Source organism: Anguilla rostrata, chromosome 11 (genome assembly GCF_018555375.3).
Source record: "Anguilla rostrata isolate EN2019 chromosome 11, ASM1855537v3, whole genome shotgun sequence".
NCBI lineage: Eukaryota > Metazoa > Chordata > Actinopteri > Anguilliformes > Anguillidae > Anguilla > Anguilla rostrata.
In genome coordinates, this window is record NC_057943.1 from 42,286,909 (window position 1) to 42,299,192 (window position 12,284).

Sequence of the window (12,284 nt, forward strand, 5' to 3'; positions counted from 1 at the left end):
GTCCATATGAAGCCATGAGCCATGGTATGACTGGTCTAAAAGCTAAAATAATTCCATAATTGCTGGGGGGGTGGGGAGAGGAAGTGGTGCAGCATGCAGACTGAGGAGACGGGTCTGAAATGGCCGGTGATTCTGCTGTTTTACCTCTATGGTAAGGTCACACCACTAGTGAGGGGCCCGGGCAGCCAGTCACCGTGACTCAACATCACCGCTGCGTTTGGCGACTCATCTTCTCCGGGCTTTAGCCCAGGGGGGTTCCCAAACCGTGGGTCAGGAGTGAGGGGCGTTGGGGGCGAGGCGGTGGACCTTGAGATGACACGGGGGGAAAAAAGCAGCTTTCTGTCTGGTATGTGTGTTAATGCGCACACCTCTTCCTTTCCCTGCAGTATTTATTAGAAATGAAGAGCCTGATCCTGCCCCCGGAGCACATCCTGAAGCGGGGGGACAGCGAGGCGGTGGCCTACGCCTTCTTCCACCTGCAGCACTGGAAGAGGGTGGAGGGGGCCTTAAACCTGCTGCACTGCACCTGGGAGGGAAGTACGTACGACAGCTTCCTGTTCCCGTCACCCACCACTTCCTGTTCCCGCTACAGCTCACACCTCAGCACACCTCAGTCAAACGTTCTCTGTACTACCCCAATGGCTGTGTTTGGCTGTCCAAGCGTACGCAGGTCAATAGCCCTCACACTAATGATGTATAGATGTTCGGCACTTGCAAGCTAGCTCTGTTTCTGGCAGTTTAATGTAATAAATAATGACCTAATTTGCGTTATGAGGTCGACAGTCTTTGTCATTTTTGCTCGTGAAAAGTGCAAGAAGGCAGAGCTGGTGTCTCAGTTGGTGCTCTTTCTTTTGTCTTGGCTTTGTGTTTCTCCAGCCTTCCGGATGATTCCGTACCCTTTAGAAAAGGGACACCTGTTTTACCCATATCCTGGCTGCACAGAGACAGCAGACCGGGAGCTGCTGCCCTGTAAGTCCCCACAATCCCCTAAATCAAGAAACAGTCAGTTACACTCAGTGCTGTTACCAGAGAAGCAGTCATTTACACTCAGTGCTGTTACCAGAGAAACAGTTACACTCAGTGCTGTTACCAGAGAAACAGTTACACTCAGTGCTGTTACCAGAGAAACAGTTACACACAGTGCTGTTACCAGAGAAACAGTTACACTCAGTGCTGTTACCAGAGAAACAGTCAGTCACACACAGTGCTGTTACCAGAGAAGCAGTCATTTACACTCAGTGCTGTTACCAGAGAAACAGTTACACTCAGTGCTGTTACCAGAGAAACAGTTACACTCAGTGCTGTTACCAGAGAAACAGTCAGTTACACTCAGTGCTGTTACCAGAGAAACAGTTACACACAGTGCTGTTACCAGAGAAACAGTTACACTCAGTGCTGTTACCAGAGAAACAGTCAGTTACACGCAGTGCTGTTACCAGAGAAACAGTCATTTACACTCAGTGCTGTTACCAGAGAAACAGTCACACTCAGTGCTGTTACCAGAGAAACAGACAGTCACACACAGTGCTGTTACCAGAGAAACAGTCAGTTACACTCAGTGCTGTTACCAGAGAAACAGTTACACACAGTGCTGTTACCAGAGAAACAGTTACACTCAGTGCTGTTACCAGAGAAACAGTCAGTCACACTCAGTGCTGTCACCAGAGAAACAGTCAGTTACACTCAGTGCTGTTACCAAAGAAACAGACAGTCACACTCAGTGCTGTTACCAAAGAAACAGACAGTCACACACAGTGCTGTTACCAGAGAAACAGTCAGTCACACACAGTGCTGTTACCAGAGGATTACCTGAATGACTGTCAGGGAAAGGGTTTCAGACGATGCATTTCTCCCAGGGGCGCCTCACTCCTGCGTGCTGCTTTCTTCTCCCCTGCTCCAGCGTTCCATGAGGTGTCGGTGTACCCCAAAAAGGAGCTCCCCTTCTTCATCCTCTTCACCGCGGGCCTCTGCTCCTTCACCGCCATGCTGGCCATGCTCACACACCAGTTCCCCGAGCTCATGGGCGTCTTCGCCAAAGCCGTGAGTCCACCCTGCCCTCACGCACACATTGCCCCCTTCTGGTCTGGAGGGCACTAAATTTGGTGCATAAAACAATAACAATTCATAAAAGGATGTGGCCTAAGTGATGGACATTCTGTACTGTAATGTACTACGAAGGCCTTCTGTTATAAAACTGGAGCCTTCAAAGTCTCCAGCATACCACTCCTGTTTTCAAACTGAAATGCAGCTCCAGTGGATATTTTATGGTAATCCTAAGGGAGAACTTCTGCCATTTTATGCACTGTAATTTTAGGTGTCAAGCCCTGTTTGCCTTACGTATTGGCCTGAGGTGGATGGAGGTGTTTCTGAAAGGTCCAGAGAGGTTTCCAGCTCTCTTTAACTGGCTAACAATCCCAGAGATTAGGAGAGAGGTCAAATTGGTTCGGTGAAGCCAATACTTCGTTGAATCCAGGGATTTGTGGGTTCAGGTGGAAAATAAACTTCATGCAGTGTGGTCCTGCGGTAGAATAATTAGGAACCCTTATTAGGCACCTAAAATGTTTTTGGAGAAGTTGGGCCCTCCTGTCACTAACGATTAGGCCAGTCAGTTCTTATGAGCACAAGACTAATGTAACGAACGCTCAGGTCTTATGTGGGGGTTGTGCCAATGAATACGCCATGAAGTACTGGGGAACCTGGGAAATGTAGTTGAATGAGCCTGAGTGCACTTCCTGGTCCTCCCCTTTGGCCAGCGTCTGTGGATGCTCTACTAAGCCTGCAGTGTAACAGCTCCACAGGATCATGCTCGGATAGATGACCTCACGGGAGAATTATCACGTGGCACTATTGATTTTGCCATCAGGAATTTCCAAATATATACAAAGTAAAATTCCATGGAAAATGCATCCTCATTTGTAAGCGTTACCAAAGTGCTTTCACCAGTTCTAGGAAACCACATGGATGTGTTTGAGACTTAGCGTATTTCAATGTTTAAAACATATTATGCAGATGTGAGTTTGATACATTAAGTGCTGTGTAATATATGTAAAAATGCATGTGAAGCTTCTGCGTTGTGATCAATGTGTCGCTGGCACATCTTTTTTTTTGCGACCTGAACTGCTACTTCAGGTGTCTGAAAGTCGGCTCATCTGGTATTCTGTAGAACAGATTCCTGGAGTGTTCACGGGCTCTCACAAGAGCACAGGAACCATGGTTTCCACCGTCCTTCTTAAAAAAAAGATTCTGAAATATGTTTTTATGCACTGAAAACTTTGTGATGCCTTTGTCTTTCTTCTCTAGCAATGTTTCCTTCCTATTTTGTCTTTGTAGGTTAAAAAAAAAAAAACTTTAAATAAATAAGACCTATTTGGGAAGTATTTGGGGAGGAGGGCGTACTGAGAATGCACTGATGAGTGGTGGGATTTGGAGATATGTTTTATAAAGGGGAATATTTTTATAGGGGGGTTGGCCTAACTCTGTTCTCCTTCAGTCCCAGTCGCTGCCTTCTGTCACTATTAACAAGTGACTCTGGAGGGGGGGTGCAAGTGTGTGGGGGGGGGGGGGGAGCAAGCACGGGGGGGTCTCACACTCTCTCCACTCTGCGCATTTCTCCATTTCACTTATTGAGCAATAGCAGCCCACAGATTCCCCAGTTACGATTAAATATCGCTCTTTCACACTCGGCCCGTTGTGATGAGATAATGAGCTGAAGCAGCAGCGCTGGGATCCTCATGTCTTATGTCAAATGCCTGCTGCCTTTCCCACCTCTGTCCGCCTCCGTACTCCATCTCCCATGATGCACCTGTAGCTCCGGCCCCTCAGCGTCCGCGTGCTTATTGCATCACTCATAATGCCGTTATTCTGTGTTGAGCATGAGGGGCTCCTCATCTGTAAACAGGTTTAGATTATTTCTGAGAGCATTAGCATTACATGTATCTGTTTAGCTTGCCTATGAAAGTGTCAGATGTGTGTGTTTAGGTTGTCTATAAAAGTGTTAATGTGTGTATTTAGGTCTTATGTAAAGAAGTTAGATGCAGGTGTTTCAGTTGTCTATAGAAATGTTAAACTTATGTGTTTAGGTTGTCTATAGAAGTGCTAACGCATGTGCTTTGTTTAGATAAAATAGTCTTTTGGTCTATAAAAGAGTTGTATATTTGTGTTGAGAAAAGTATTAGATGTCCGCTTTTAGGTTGTACATGAAAGTGTTAGATGTACATTTTTAGATTGTGTATAAAAGTGTTGGACCTAGGTGTTTAGGTTGTGTATAAAGTGCTAGATGTGAGTTTTTAGATTGCATATAGTGTTAGATGTGTGTTTTTAGATTGCGTATAATGAGTTAGATGTGTGTTTTTAGATTGTGTATGAAGTGCTAGATGTGAGTTTTTAGATTGCATATAGTGTTAGATGTGTGTTTTTAGATTGCGTATAATGAGTTAGATGTGTGTTTTTAGATTGTGTATAAAGTGTAGATATGTTGGTTTAGATTGTGTATAGAGTGTTAGATGTTTGTTTAGATTGTGTATAAAGTGTTCGATGTGTCGGTTTAGATTGTGTATAAAGTGTTAGATGTGTGTTTTTAGATTGTGTATAAAGTGTAGATATGTTGGTTTAGATTGTGTATAGAGTGTTAGATGTGTTGGTTTAGATTGTGTATAGAGTGTTAGATGTGTTTGTTTAGATTGTGTATAAAGTGTTCGATGTGTTGGTTTAGATTGTGTATAAAGTGTTAGATGTGTTTGTTTAGATTGTGTATAGAGTGTTCGATGTGTTTGTTTAGATTGTGTATAGAGTGTTCGATGTGTTGGTTTAGATTGTGTATAGAGTGTTCGATGTGTTTGTTTAGATTGTGTATAGAGTGTTCGATGTGTTTGTTTAGATTGTGTATAGAGTGTTAGATGTGTTTGTTTAGATTGTGTATAAAGTGTTCGATGTGTTGGTTTAGATTGTGTATAGAGTGTTCGATGTGTTGGTTTAGATTGTGTATAGAGTGTTCGATGTGTTGGTTTAGATTGTGTATAGAGTGTTAGATGTGTTGGTTTAGATTGTGTATAGAGTGTTCGATGTGTTGGTTTAGATTGTGTATAGAGTGTTCGATGTGTTGGTTTAGATTGTGTATAGAGTGTTAGATGTGTTGGTTTAGATGTGTATAGAGTGTTAGATGTGTTGGTTTAGATTGTGTATAGAGTGTTAGATGTGTTGGTTTAGATTGTGTATGGAGTGTTCAATGTGTTGGTTTAGATTGTGTATAGAGTGTTAGATGTGTTGGTTTAGATTGTGTATAGAGTGTTAGATGTGTTGGTTTAGATTGTGTATAGAGTGTTCGATGTGTTTGTTTAGATTGTGTATAGAGTGTTCGATGTGTTGGTTTAGATTGTGTATAGAGTGTTAGATGTGTTTGTTTAGATTGTGTATAAAGTGTTCGATGTGTTGGTTTAGATTGTGTATAGAGTGTTAGATGTGTTGGTTTAGATTGTGTATAGAGTGTTAGATGTATTGGTTTAGATTGTGTTTGTTTAGATTGTGTATAGAGTGTTCGATGTGTTGGTTTAGATGTGTATAGAGTGTTAGATGTGTTGGTTTAGATTGTGTATAGAGTGTTAGATGTGTTTGTTTAGATTGTGTATAGAGTGTTCGATGTGTTGGTTTAGATTGTGTATAGCGTGTTCGATGTGTTGGTTTAGATTGTGTATCGAGTGTTAGATGTGTTGGTTTAGATTGTGTATAGAGTGTTAGATGTGTTGGTTTAGATGTGTATAGAGTGTTAGTTGTGTTGGTTTAGATTGTGTATAGAGTGTTAGATGTGTTGGTTTAGATTGTGTATGGAGTGTTCAATGTGTTGGTTTAGATTGTGTATGGAGTGTTAGATGTGTTGGTTTAGATTGTGTATGGAGTGTTAGATGTGTTGGTTTAGATTGTGTATAGAGTGTTAGATGTGTTGGTTTAGATGTGTATAGAGTGTTAGATGTGTTGGTTTAGATTGTGTATAGAGTGTTAGATGTGTTGGTTTAGATGTGTATAGAGTGTTAGATGTGTTGGTTTAGATTGTGTATAGAGTGTTAGATGTGTTGGTTTAGATTGTGTATAGAGTGTTAGATGTGTTGGTTTAGATTGTGTATAGAGTGTTTGATGTGTTGGTTTAGATTGTGTATAGAGTGTTAGATGTGTTGGTTTAGATTGTGTATAGAGTGTTAGATGTGTTGGTTTAGATTGTGTATGGAGTGTTAGATGTGTTGGTTTAGATTGTGTATAGAGTGTTAGATGTGTTGGTTTAGATTGTGTATAGAGTGTTAGATGTGTTGGTTTAGATTGTGTATAGAGTGTTTGATGTGTTTGTTTAGATTGTGTATAGAGTGTTTGATGTGTTGGTTTAGATTGTGTATAGAGTGTTAGATGTGTTCGTTTAGATTGTGTACAGAGTGTTCGATGTGTTGGTTTAGATTGTGTATAGAGTGTTTGATGTGTTGGTTTAGATTGTGTATAGAGTGTTAGATGTGTTGGTTTAGATTGTGTACAGAGTGTTCAATGTGTTGGTTTAGATTGTGTATAGTGTTAGATGGTGTAGTGTTAAACTCAGGAGCCCACTCTGGCTGAGGGTTTTTTTGGCGAGCTTCACTGGCGTTATCTGTTGTCAGGGGCCCCCTCTCAGGCCAGGCTGCGTTCGGAGCTCAAGTGGCCCTTGTGGTATTCCGGGAGGGGTGCGTGCACAAAGGGACGCGCGGCTGGGCGGGCTGGGTCTGACCCCCCCCCTCCCCCCGCCCTCCGAGCCCACGGCCCTCTCCGGCCGAGCTCCAGCACCTTTCCCAGGCTCGTGTTCCCGCGTCCAGGATCTGCGAAAAATCACAAACTGGAACAAAAGTAAACAGAGCCGAAAAGAAAAAGGGTCCTGATTGCAACACTGCTCTGTCCCCAGCTAGCCTGCCCCCACATCCCCACCCCCCCACCCCCCCGTGTTCAGAACAGATACCCCCCACCTCCCCCCCTCTGCGTTCCCTCCCATGTTTCCTTCCCATCTCCCCCCCCGCGCTCCCCCTGACTGAGGCGTCCCGAAAGCTGGCGTATCTGCGGCCCCGTCTCGCCCCCGCCGCAGCGCCGCGAGCGGCGGGCGATGTTTACGCTGCTAGCCGCGCGTGCGCGTCCCGTCTCTGTGCACTCGAACCCGCTCACGGGGTAGCAGCTGGCTGATACATGCTAGGCCTCCTCCCCTTACCCGAGCAGCTTCACCCAGAATAGTTTTATCTGCTTCTGCTAGGTGTTGAAACCCATTCCATTTGGCTGGTGAATCTGGTGAGGTATTTTTCTCTGAAGAAGAGGTACCTGGGGCAGGTAGAGAGTCTCCTCTTCCTCTGAGGTTTCGGTGAGAGCGATTGGCTCTCGTTAGCCTGCCTGGCGTTACTGTGCCGAGCCGATTCGGTGGCGAGGCCGTGATTAGCATGTCTGTACGTGTGCTAGCGCACGCCTTTTATTTGGTTTTCTCTCCGATGAGAAAATCTGCTGGGGAGAGCGAGTAGCCTCTGTCTGGAAAATGTCCAGTTTATTGGTTGATTTCTTTTCCGTTGTTCATGAAGATATCTGTGTTTTAATGGCCAGGAGTCCTAGGAGGTCTGGGTCTGGGTAGAGCTGGTTGATCTTCAGTGTCCCGTGACGGTAGCAGTATATGGCAGCCTCTTTTAATCAAACTGTGCTTAATTGCTGTCAGCAGGAGGCGAAATGTGGACTAACCCGGCTCGGCACGCGCCATTAGGGGCGCCTCTGTGAGCCCGTATTGTGGATTTAGACAATTGAAGGTCAATTGGATGAGGTTGGGTTATTTTGGGTTTGAACCCTTGTTGTTGCATGGCTGCTGTGTTTGGAAGGCATGCTAGCTAGTCTGGCTCTGCTTGTGCCTGGACTCCAGGGGGAAACGTTTCGCTTCACCATGTTGCTCTCCCAGAGCTCTCGTTCTCTCTGCTTCAGGTGTAGTTACCTGGCTGTGGTCTGACGTGTGTTTGTGGCTTTCTCTCCCTCTCTCCCTCTGTTTCTCCCTCTCTCTCCCTCTCCCCTCTTTCTCTCTCTCTCTGTCTCTTCCTCTGTCTCTCTCTCTCCCCCCCTCTCCCTCTCTCAATTTTTTTTATTATTTCAAATTCAAATTGCTTTATTGGCAGGAAATACATACGTACATATTGCCAAAGCATCATAAATCAATTCAAACTACATATGTACAGTGAAAATTCTATAAACGAAAAAAACACAGAACAATAACAATATTAGTGTTCAACACAAGCATTTAAAGAAAAATAATATAAATAAATAAATAAATAAATTATGTAGGATGGTCACTCAGTGTCCCTCAGGTTATGGCAAGCATATTGAGCTGCAATTTGGGCTGTTGGTCCTTGTCCTAATAGGACTGCACATTTTTCATTCTTTGCTAAAGAATGGAAGTTTTTTTTTATCATTTTAGAAAATTTGTTGTAATGTATTTTTCTTATATTTGTATATTTTGTACAGTTTAGGAGGAAGTGCATCTCTGTCTCAACCTCTCCTGTCTTACAGTGACCACATATTTGTTTTTCTTTTGGTAACCATGAATATTTGTGTCTGCCTTTTTCAATTTCAAGGGTGTGGTCACTGAGTCTGTATTTGGTCAGGATCCGTCTCTGCTTTGTATCTCTGACAGAGAAGAGATATACTCTGCTGGAGTATAGTCGACTTTGTGTTTTGATTCCTTTATCCCAATGTTCCAAATACAAATTTTTTGTTTGTTGCATAATTTGGGTTATTCTGATTTGCAGCTGGTAAGCAGTGCTGGTCTGAGCGTGATGCAGGTTAGTTTGGGTTATAGAATTAGTAAGCTTCAGTACCAGCTGACTGAGGGGACTCTTTTCTAGGTTCAGTTCTTGGGATTGTAGCGCTTTAGATTGTAGCGTGTCATTGGGACTTGATTTGAGGTGTATCCAGAATTTTAGAGCTCTTTTTTGTATATTTATTACCAATGGGAATCGGCCTAATTCTGCCTTAGATGCGTTGTTAGGTGTTTTCCTTTGTATTTGCAAGATATTTCTGCAGAATTCAGAACTCTCTCTCTCTCTCCCCCCCTCCCTCTCCCTCTTTCTCACTCCCTCCCTCACTCTCTCTCTCTCTTCCTTTCCTTCTCTCTCTCTCTCTCTCTCCCCCCCTTTCTCCCCTCTCTCTCTCTCTCTCTCTCTCTCTCTCCCTCTCTCCCTCTCTCTGTCTCTGGATGTCGTGGAGATAAATCCTGACAGGTTGATTGACTGTCCGCCCGTCCCTGCTGGAGTGGTCTTTCTGAAGTGAGGGGGGCTCTCTCCCCGCGCCTGGCAAAGGGCACTTATCTCTTATCCCAGCTGGCCCTCCTCTCCTCCCCTGGGACACTTTGTAGTGCCCCTCTCCTGCTGCCCTGCCTTCCCAAAGTGCCCCCCCACCCACCCCACCCCCCCAGCAGAGCCGCTATCTCCCTCTGTCTGTAGTGCCACTCCAGACTCCCTAATCTCTGTCCTTAGAGCTGCGGAGTGCAGTCCAGCGGGCCACGTTGGCACCGAGCACGTCGGCATGAATTTGGCACAGCCCCCTGCTCCGATGGAGAGCCTGTGGACAGGGACCGGTCACCTTTTTTTTGGTTGTTTGGAAAAAGGATGATTATTTAATATTCATGAATGTTACTTTTTGTTCTTTGATTCGGGCAATCAGAGAAAAAACCAAATCAGAAGAAGCATGTCTGTTTTAGTTCTACCTTCATGTCTGCTTACTGTGTACTCAGATACGAATCCCTCTGTGGTTTTCTCCTCAAGCACGGTTTCAGTTTAGTTTATTTTACTGTGGTTTCATGTGAAACTGTCCAAACAGTCTGCGTGGCGTGCTTCTCCCTGACGTGTGGAGGGGCTTCTGCGGCTTTTACGATGACGTGCGTTCCCGCCGCGCGGCTTTGATGGCTGCTCGTCGGACGTTAGCGGCGCTGAAGCGCTGTTTAGGTTTTTAGTGTTGTTTTGACAGCCCCCCCCCTTTACTGCGTGTTTACAGCCATGCTGTTTATTTGCCTGGCCCCTTTTTTACGAGACGCTTTCGAGGCTCGCTAATTCCTCGGTTATCGTCCGGGGCTGAAAACAAGAATGCGGGGCGGTGGTGTGTGCGCTGTGCTGGGGGGGGGGGGGGGGGGCCTTGCAGAGATAGCCGCTTTACAGCACGGCCCAGGCGAGCCTGGCTTTTCTAACTCTGAAATTAAGCCGAAGCTCTCAGCGGATGGACAGAACGACCCAGAGCACCTCAAAACAGAAAGAGAGGAAAAAAAGCGAGGAAAACAGAGTGAAGCTGGCAATGGAGAGAAGGGAAATTAAACAGGCGTTCTGTTTTCCTCGCTGCGGGTCCGTCCGGAAACGACCCGGCCGCCGTCCGGACCGACGCCGAGCAGCACGCTCGTGCTCAGGAAAGCTGGGAATCCGGGACTTGAACGGGATCCTGATGTTCTGACGCATTTTCCCAGCTTCCCGAGGCGCACGCCTGCTCTAAGACTAGCAGAGAGCCCAGGATGCCTTATACCTGCCATCTGCGGGAAAGTAAAATGGCCAGCCTGACTTTCAGCTCCTTACCGTCTGCCCCCTCAACCCCGCAGACGAGCCGTCCTGACGTCCCCAGTCTGTGTGTTTGAAGCTGTCTTTCACCATTTTTAAACCTAAATTCGCCAACCAACGTTGGTCCAAACTTGTAGCAACAGACAGCAGGTGGATTGTTTTCTGATGTGCGTTGAGTGACATCCCTTCAAATGCATCACAGCGTATCAAATGTATCTTTCCAAGATATTGTCTTGAAAGCCTTGAAGATTTGGCCGCCTGGACTGTGAGGTCTGTGGCTGTTCTCCTGTGAGACTCGTGGACACAGCCGGTGGAGGTTGCGAGTTTGACCCCCACCTGTGGTGCTGTCTTTGTACCCTTTAGCACGGTACTTAACTTTCCCACAATTAGGTCACACTGTTGGGATTAGTTGTTCCCTATCCTACTCTCAGTAGAGCAATGAAAGGGTGCGAATTGGTTAACTTTTAAATAGTTCTGCGGCCATCTGTTTCTCAATTTAACACATGGGCTTGCTTTAGATCACGCATGCCTAGTTTGGTGAGAATTGGACAAGCAGTGTAGGAGAAGTACGAATAAGTTTGTTTTTCAAAAAAATTTGAAATGGTGGAAAATCCAAAATGGCGGAGGTTATGGCTTCTGTGATATTATTTGTTCAGAACGAGGAGGGAGATGGAAGAAAATTGGTGTATGTAAGCCAGGGGTCCCCAATCCGAAACGGGCCGGTGTGGGTGCAGGCTTTTGTTTTAGCCCAGCACTACAGACCTGATTCTACTAATTAACTAATCAATCGTCTTCAATCAAGACCTCGATGAGTAGAATCAGCTGTCTTAGTGCTGGGCTAAACAGAAGTCTTCACCCACACTGGCTCATTTCGGATAAGTTTGGGGACCCCTGATGTAAATGAAACGGGATAGTTGTTGCGCCACCTGGAATTTGAGTTGCATGGGTGTCATGCATGAGGAATTGGCAGCCATACCAGACATGCCTGCCAAATTTTGTGAGTTTTTGAGAAAATTTAGCAAGAGGCGGAAGAAAAGTAAGTAAAATAATAATCCTAGCAAAAACAATAGAGGTCCAGGTGCCCTCTGTCTCGGCTTAATGACGTCATCAGAAATGGCCCAGTATTAAGTCCCACAGTGAACACTGTTGGCTTTGTTGGTTGCCAGACAGAATATTTAAACCTAAATGATTCTGTAATGTTATACTTTATGCTCATGCTTTATTTTATACGATAATGTAAAATTTGCAATAAAACTTTACCCTTGGGTGATAAATCCTCTATGGTGGAACACACATTTGGAATGGGGAGTTTCCATTAAGAGGCTGGCATTATTGCCTGGAGCATTAGAGTGGGTATTCCAGCCAGTTGTAATCCTCCATTGTTTTGAAGCCTGACGGTCTGTGAAGTAGTGAGGGGAAGGGGCTTCACAGGGCCGGCGCACTGTTAAACTGGCGAAAGCCGCGGACCCCAGAAAAGGGCCGACCTTGTCTCAGCGAGCCACCGTCTGCGTGAGACGACGGACAGATGGACGGACGGACAGACGGACGGACGGACGAGCTTCAGTGTCGTTACACGAGGCCGACGCGGCCGGGTCCATAACACGAGGCTGTTTACCTCCGTACACCAGACCCGTGTTTATTGAAACGTGTACTGGGAGCCCCGCCTCCTCGAGTTGTCTGGGGCTTTCTGTCTAACCGCAGCAGGTCCTGTGTTTGCACCAC

The 12,284-nt window shown here is 45.5% G+C and overlaps 1 protein-coding gene across 1 annotated transcript in view; it reads left to right on the forward strand.

Annotated features, from left to right (window-relative positions):
• The window catches only part of st7l (suppression of tumorigenicity 7 like), a 35,436-nt gene that overhangs the window by 17,519 nt on the left and 5,633 nt on the right, over positions 1 to 12,284 (forward strand). The window contains exons 12-14 of the mRNA XM_064300167.1: positions 387 to 537; positions 877 to 969; positions 1,901 to 2,040. Of these exons, the coding sequence (XP_064156237.1) occupies positions 387 to 537; positions 877 to 969; positions 1,901 to 2,040 (384 nt within the window). The remainder of the gene's footprint in view (positions 1 to 386; positions 538 to 876; positions 970 to 1,900; positions 2,041 to 12,284) is intronic.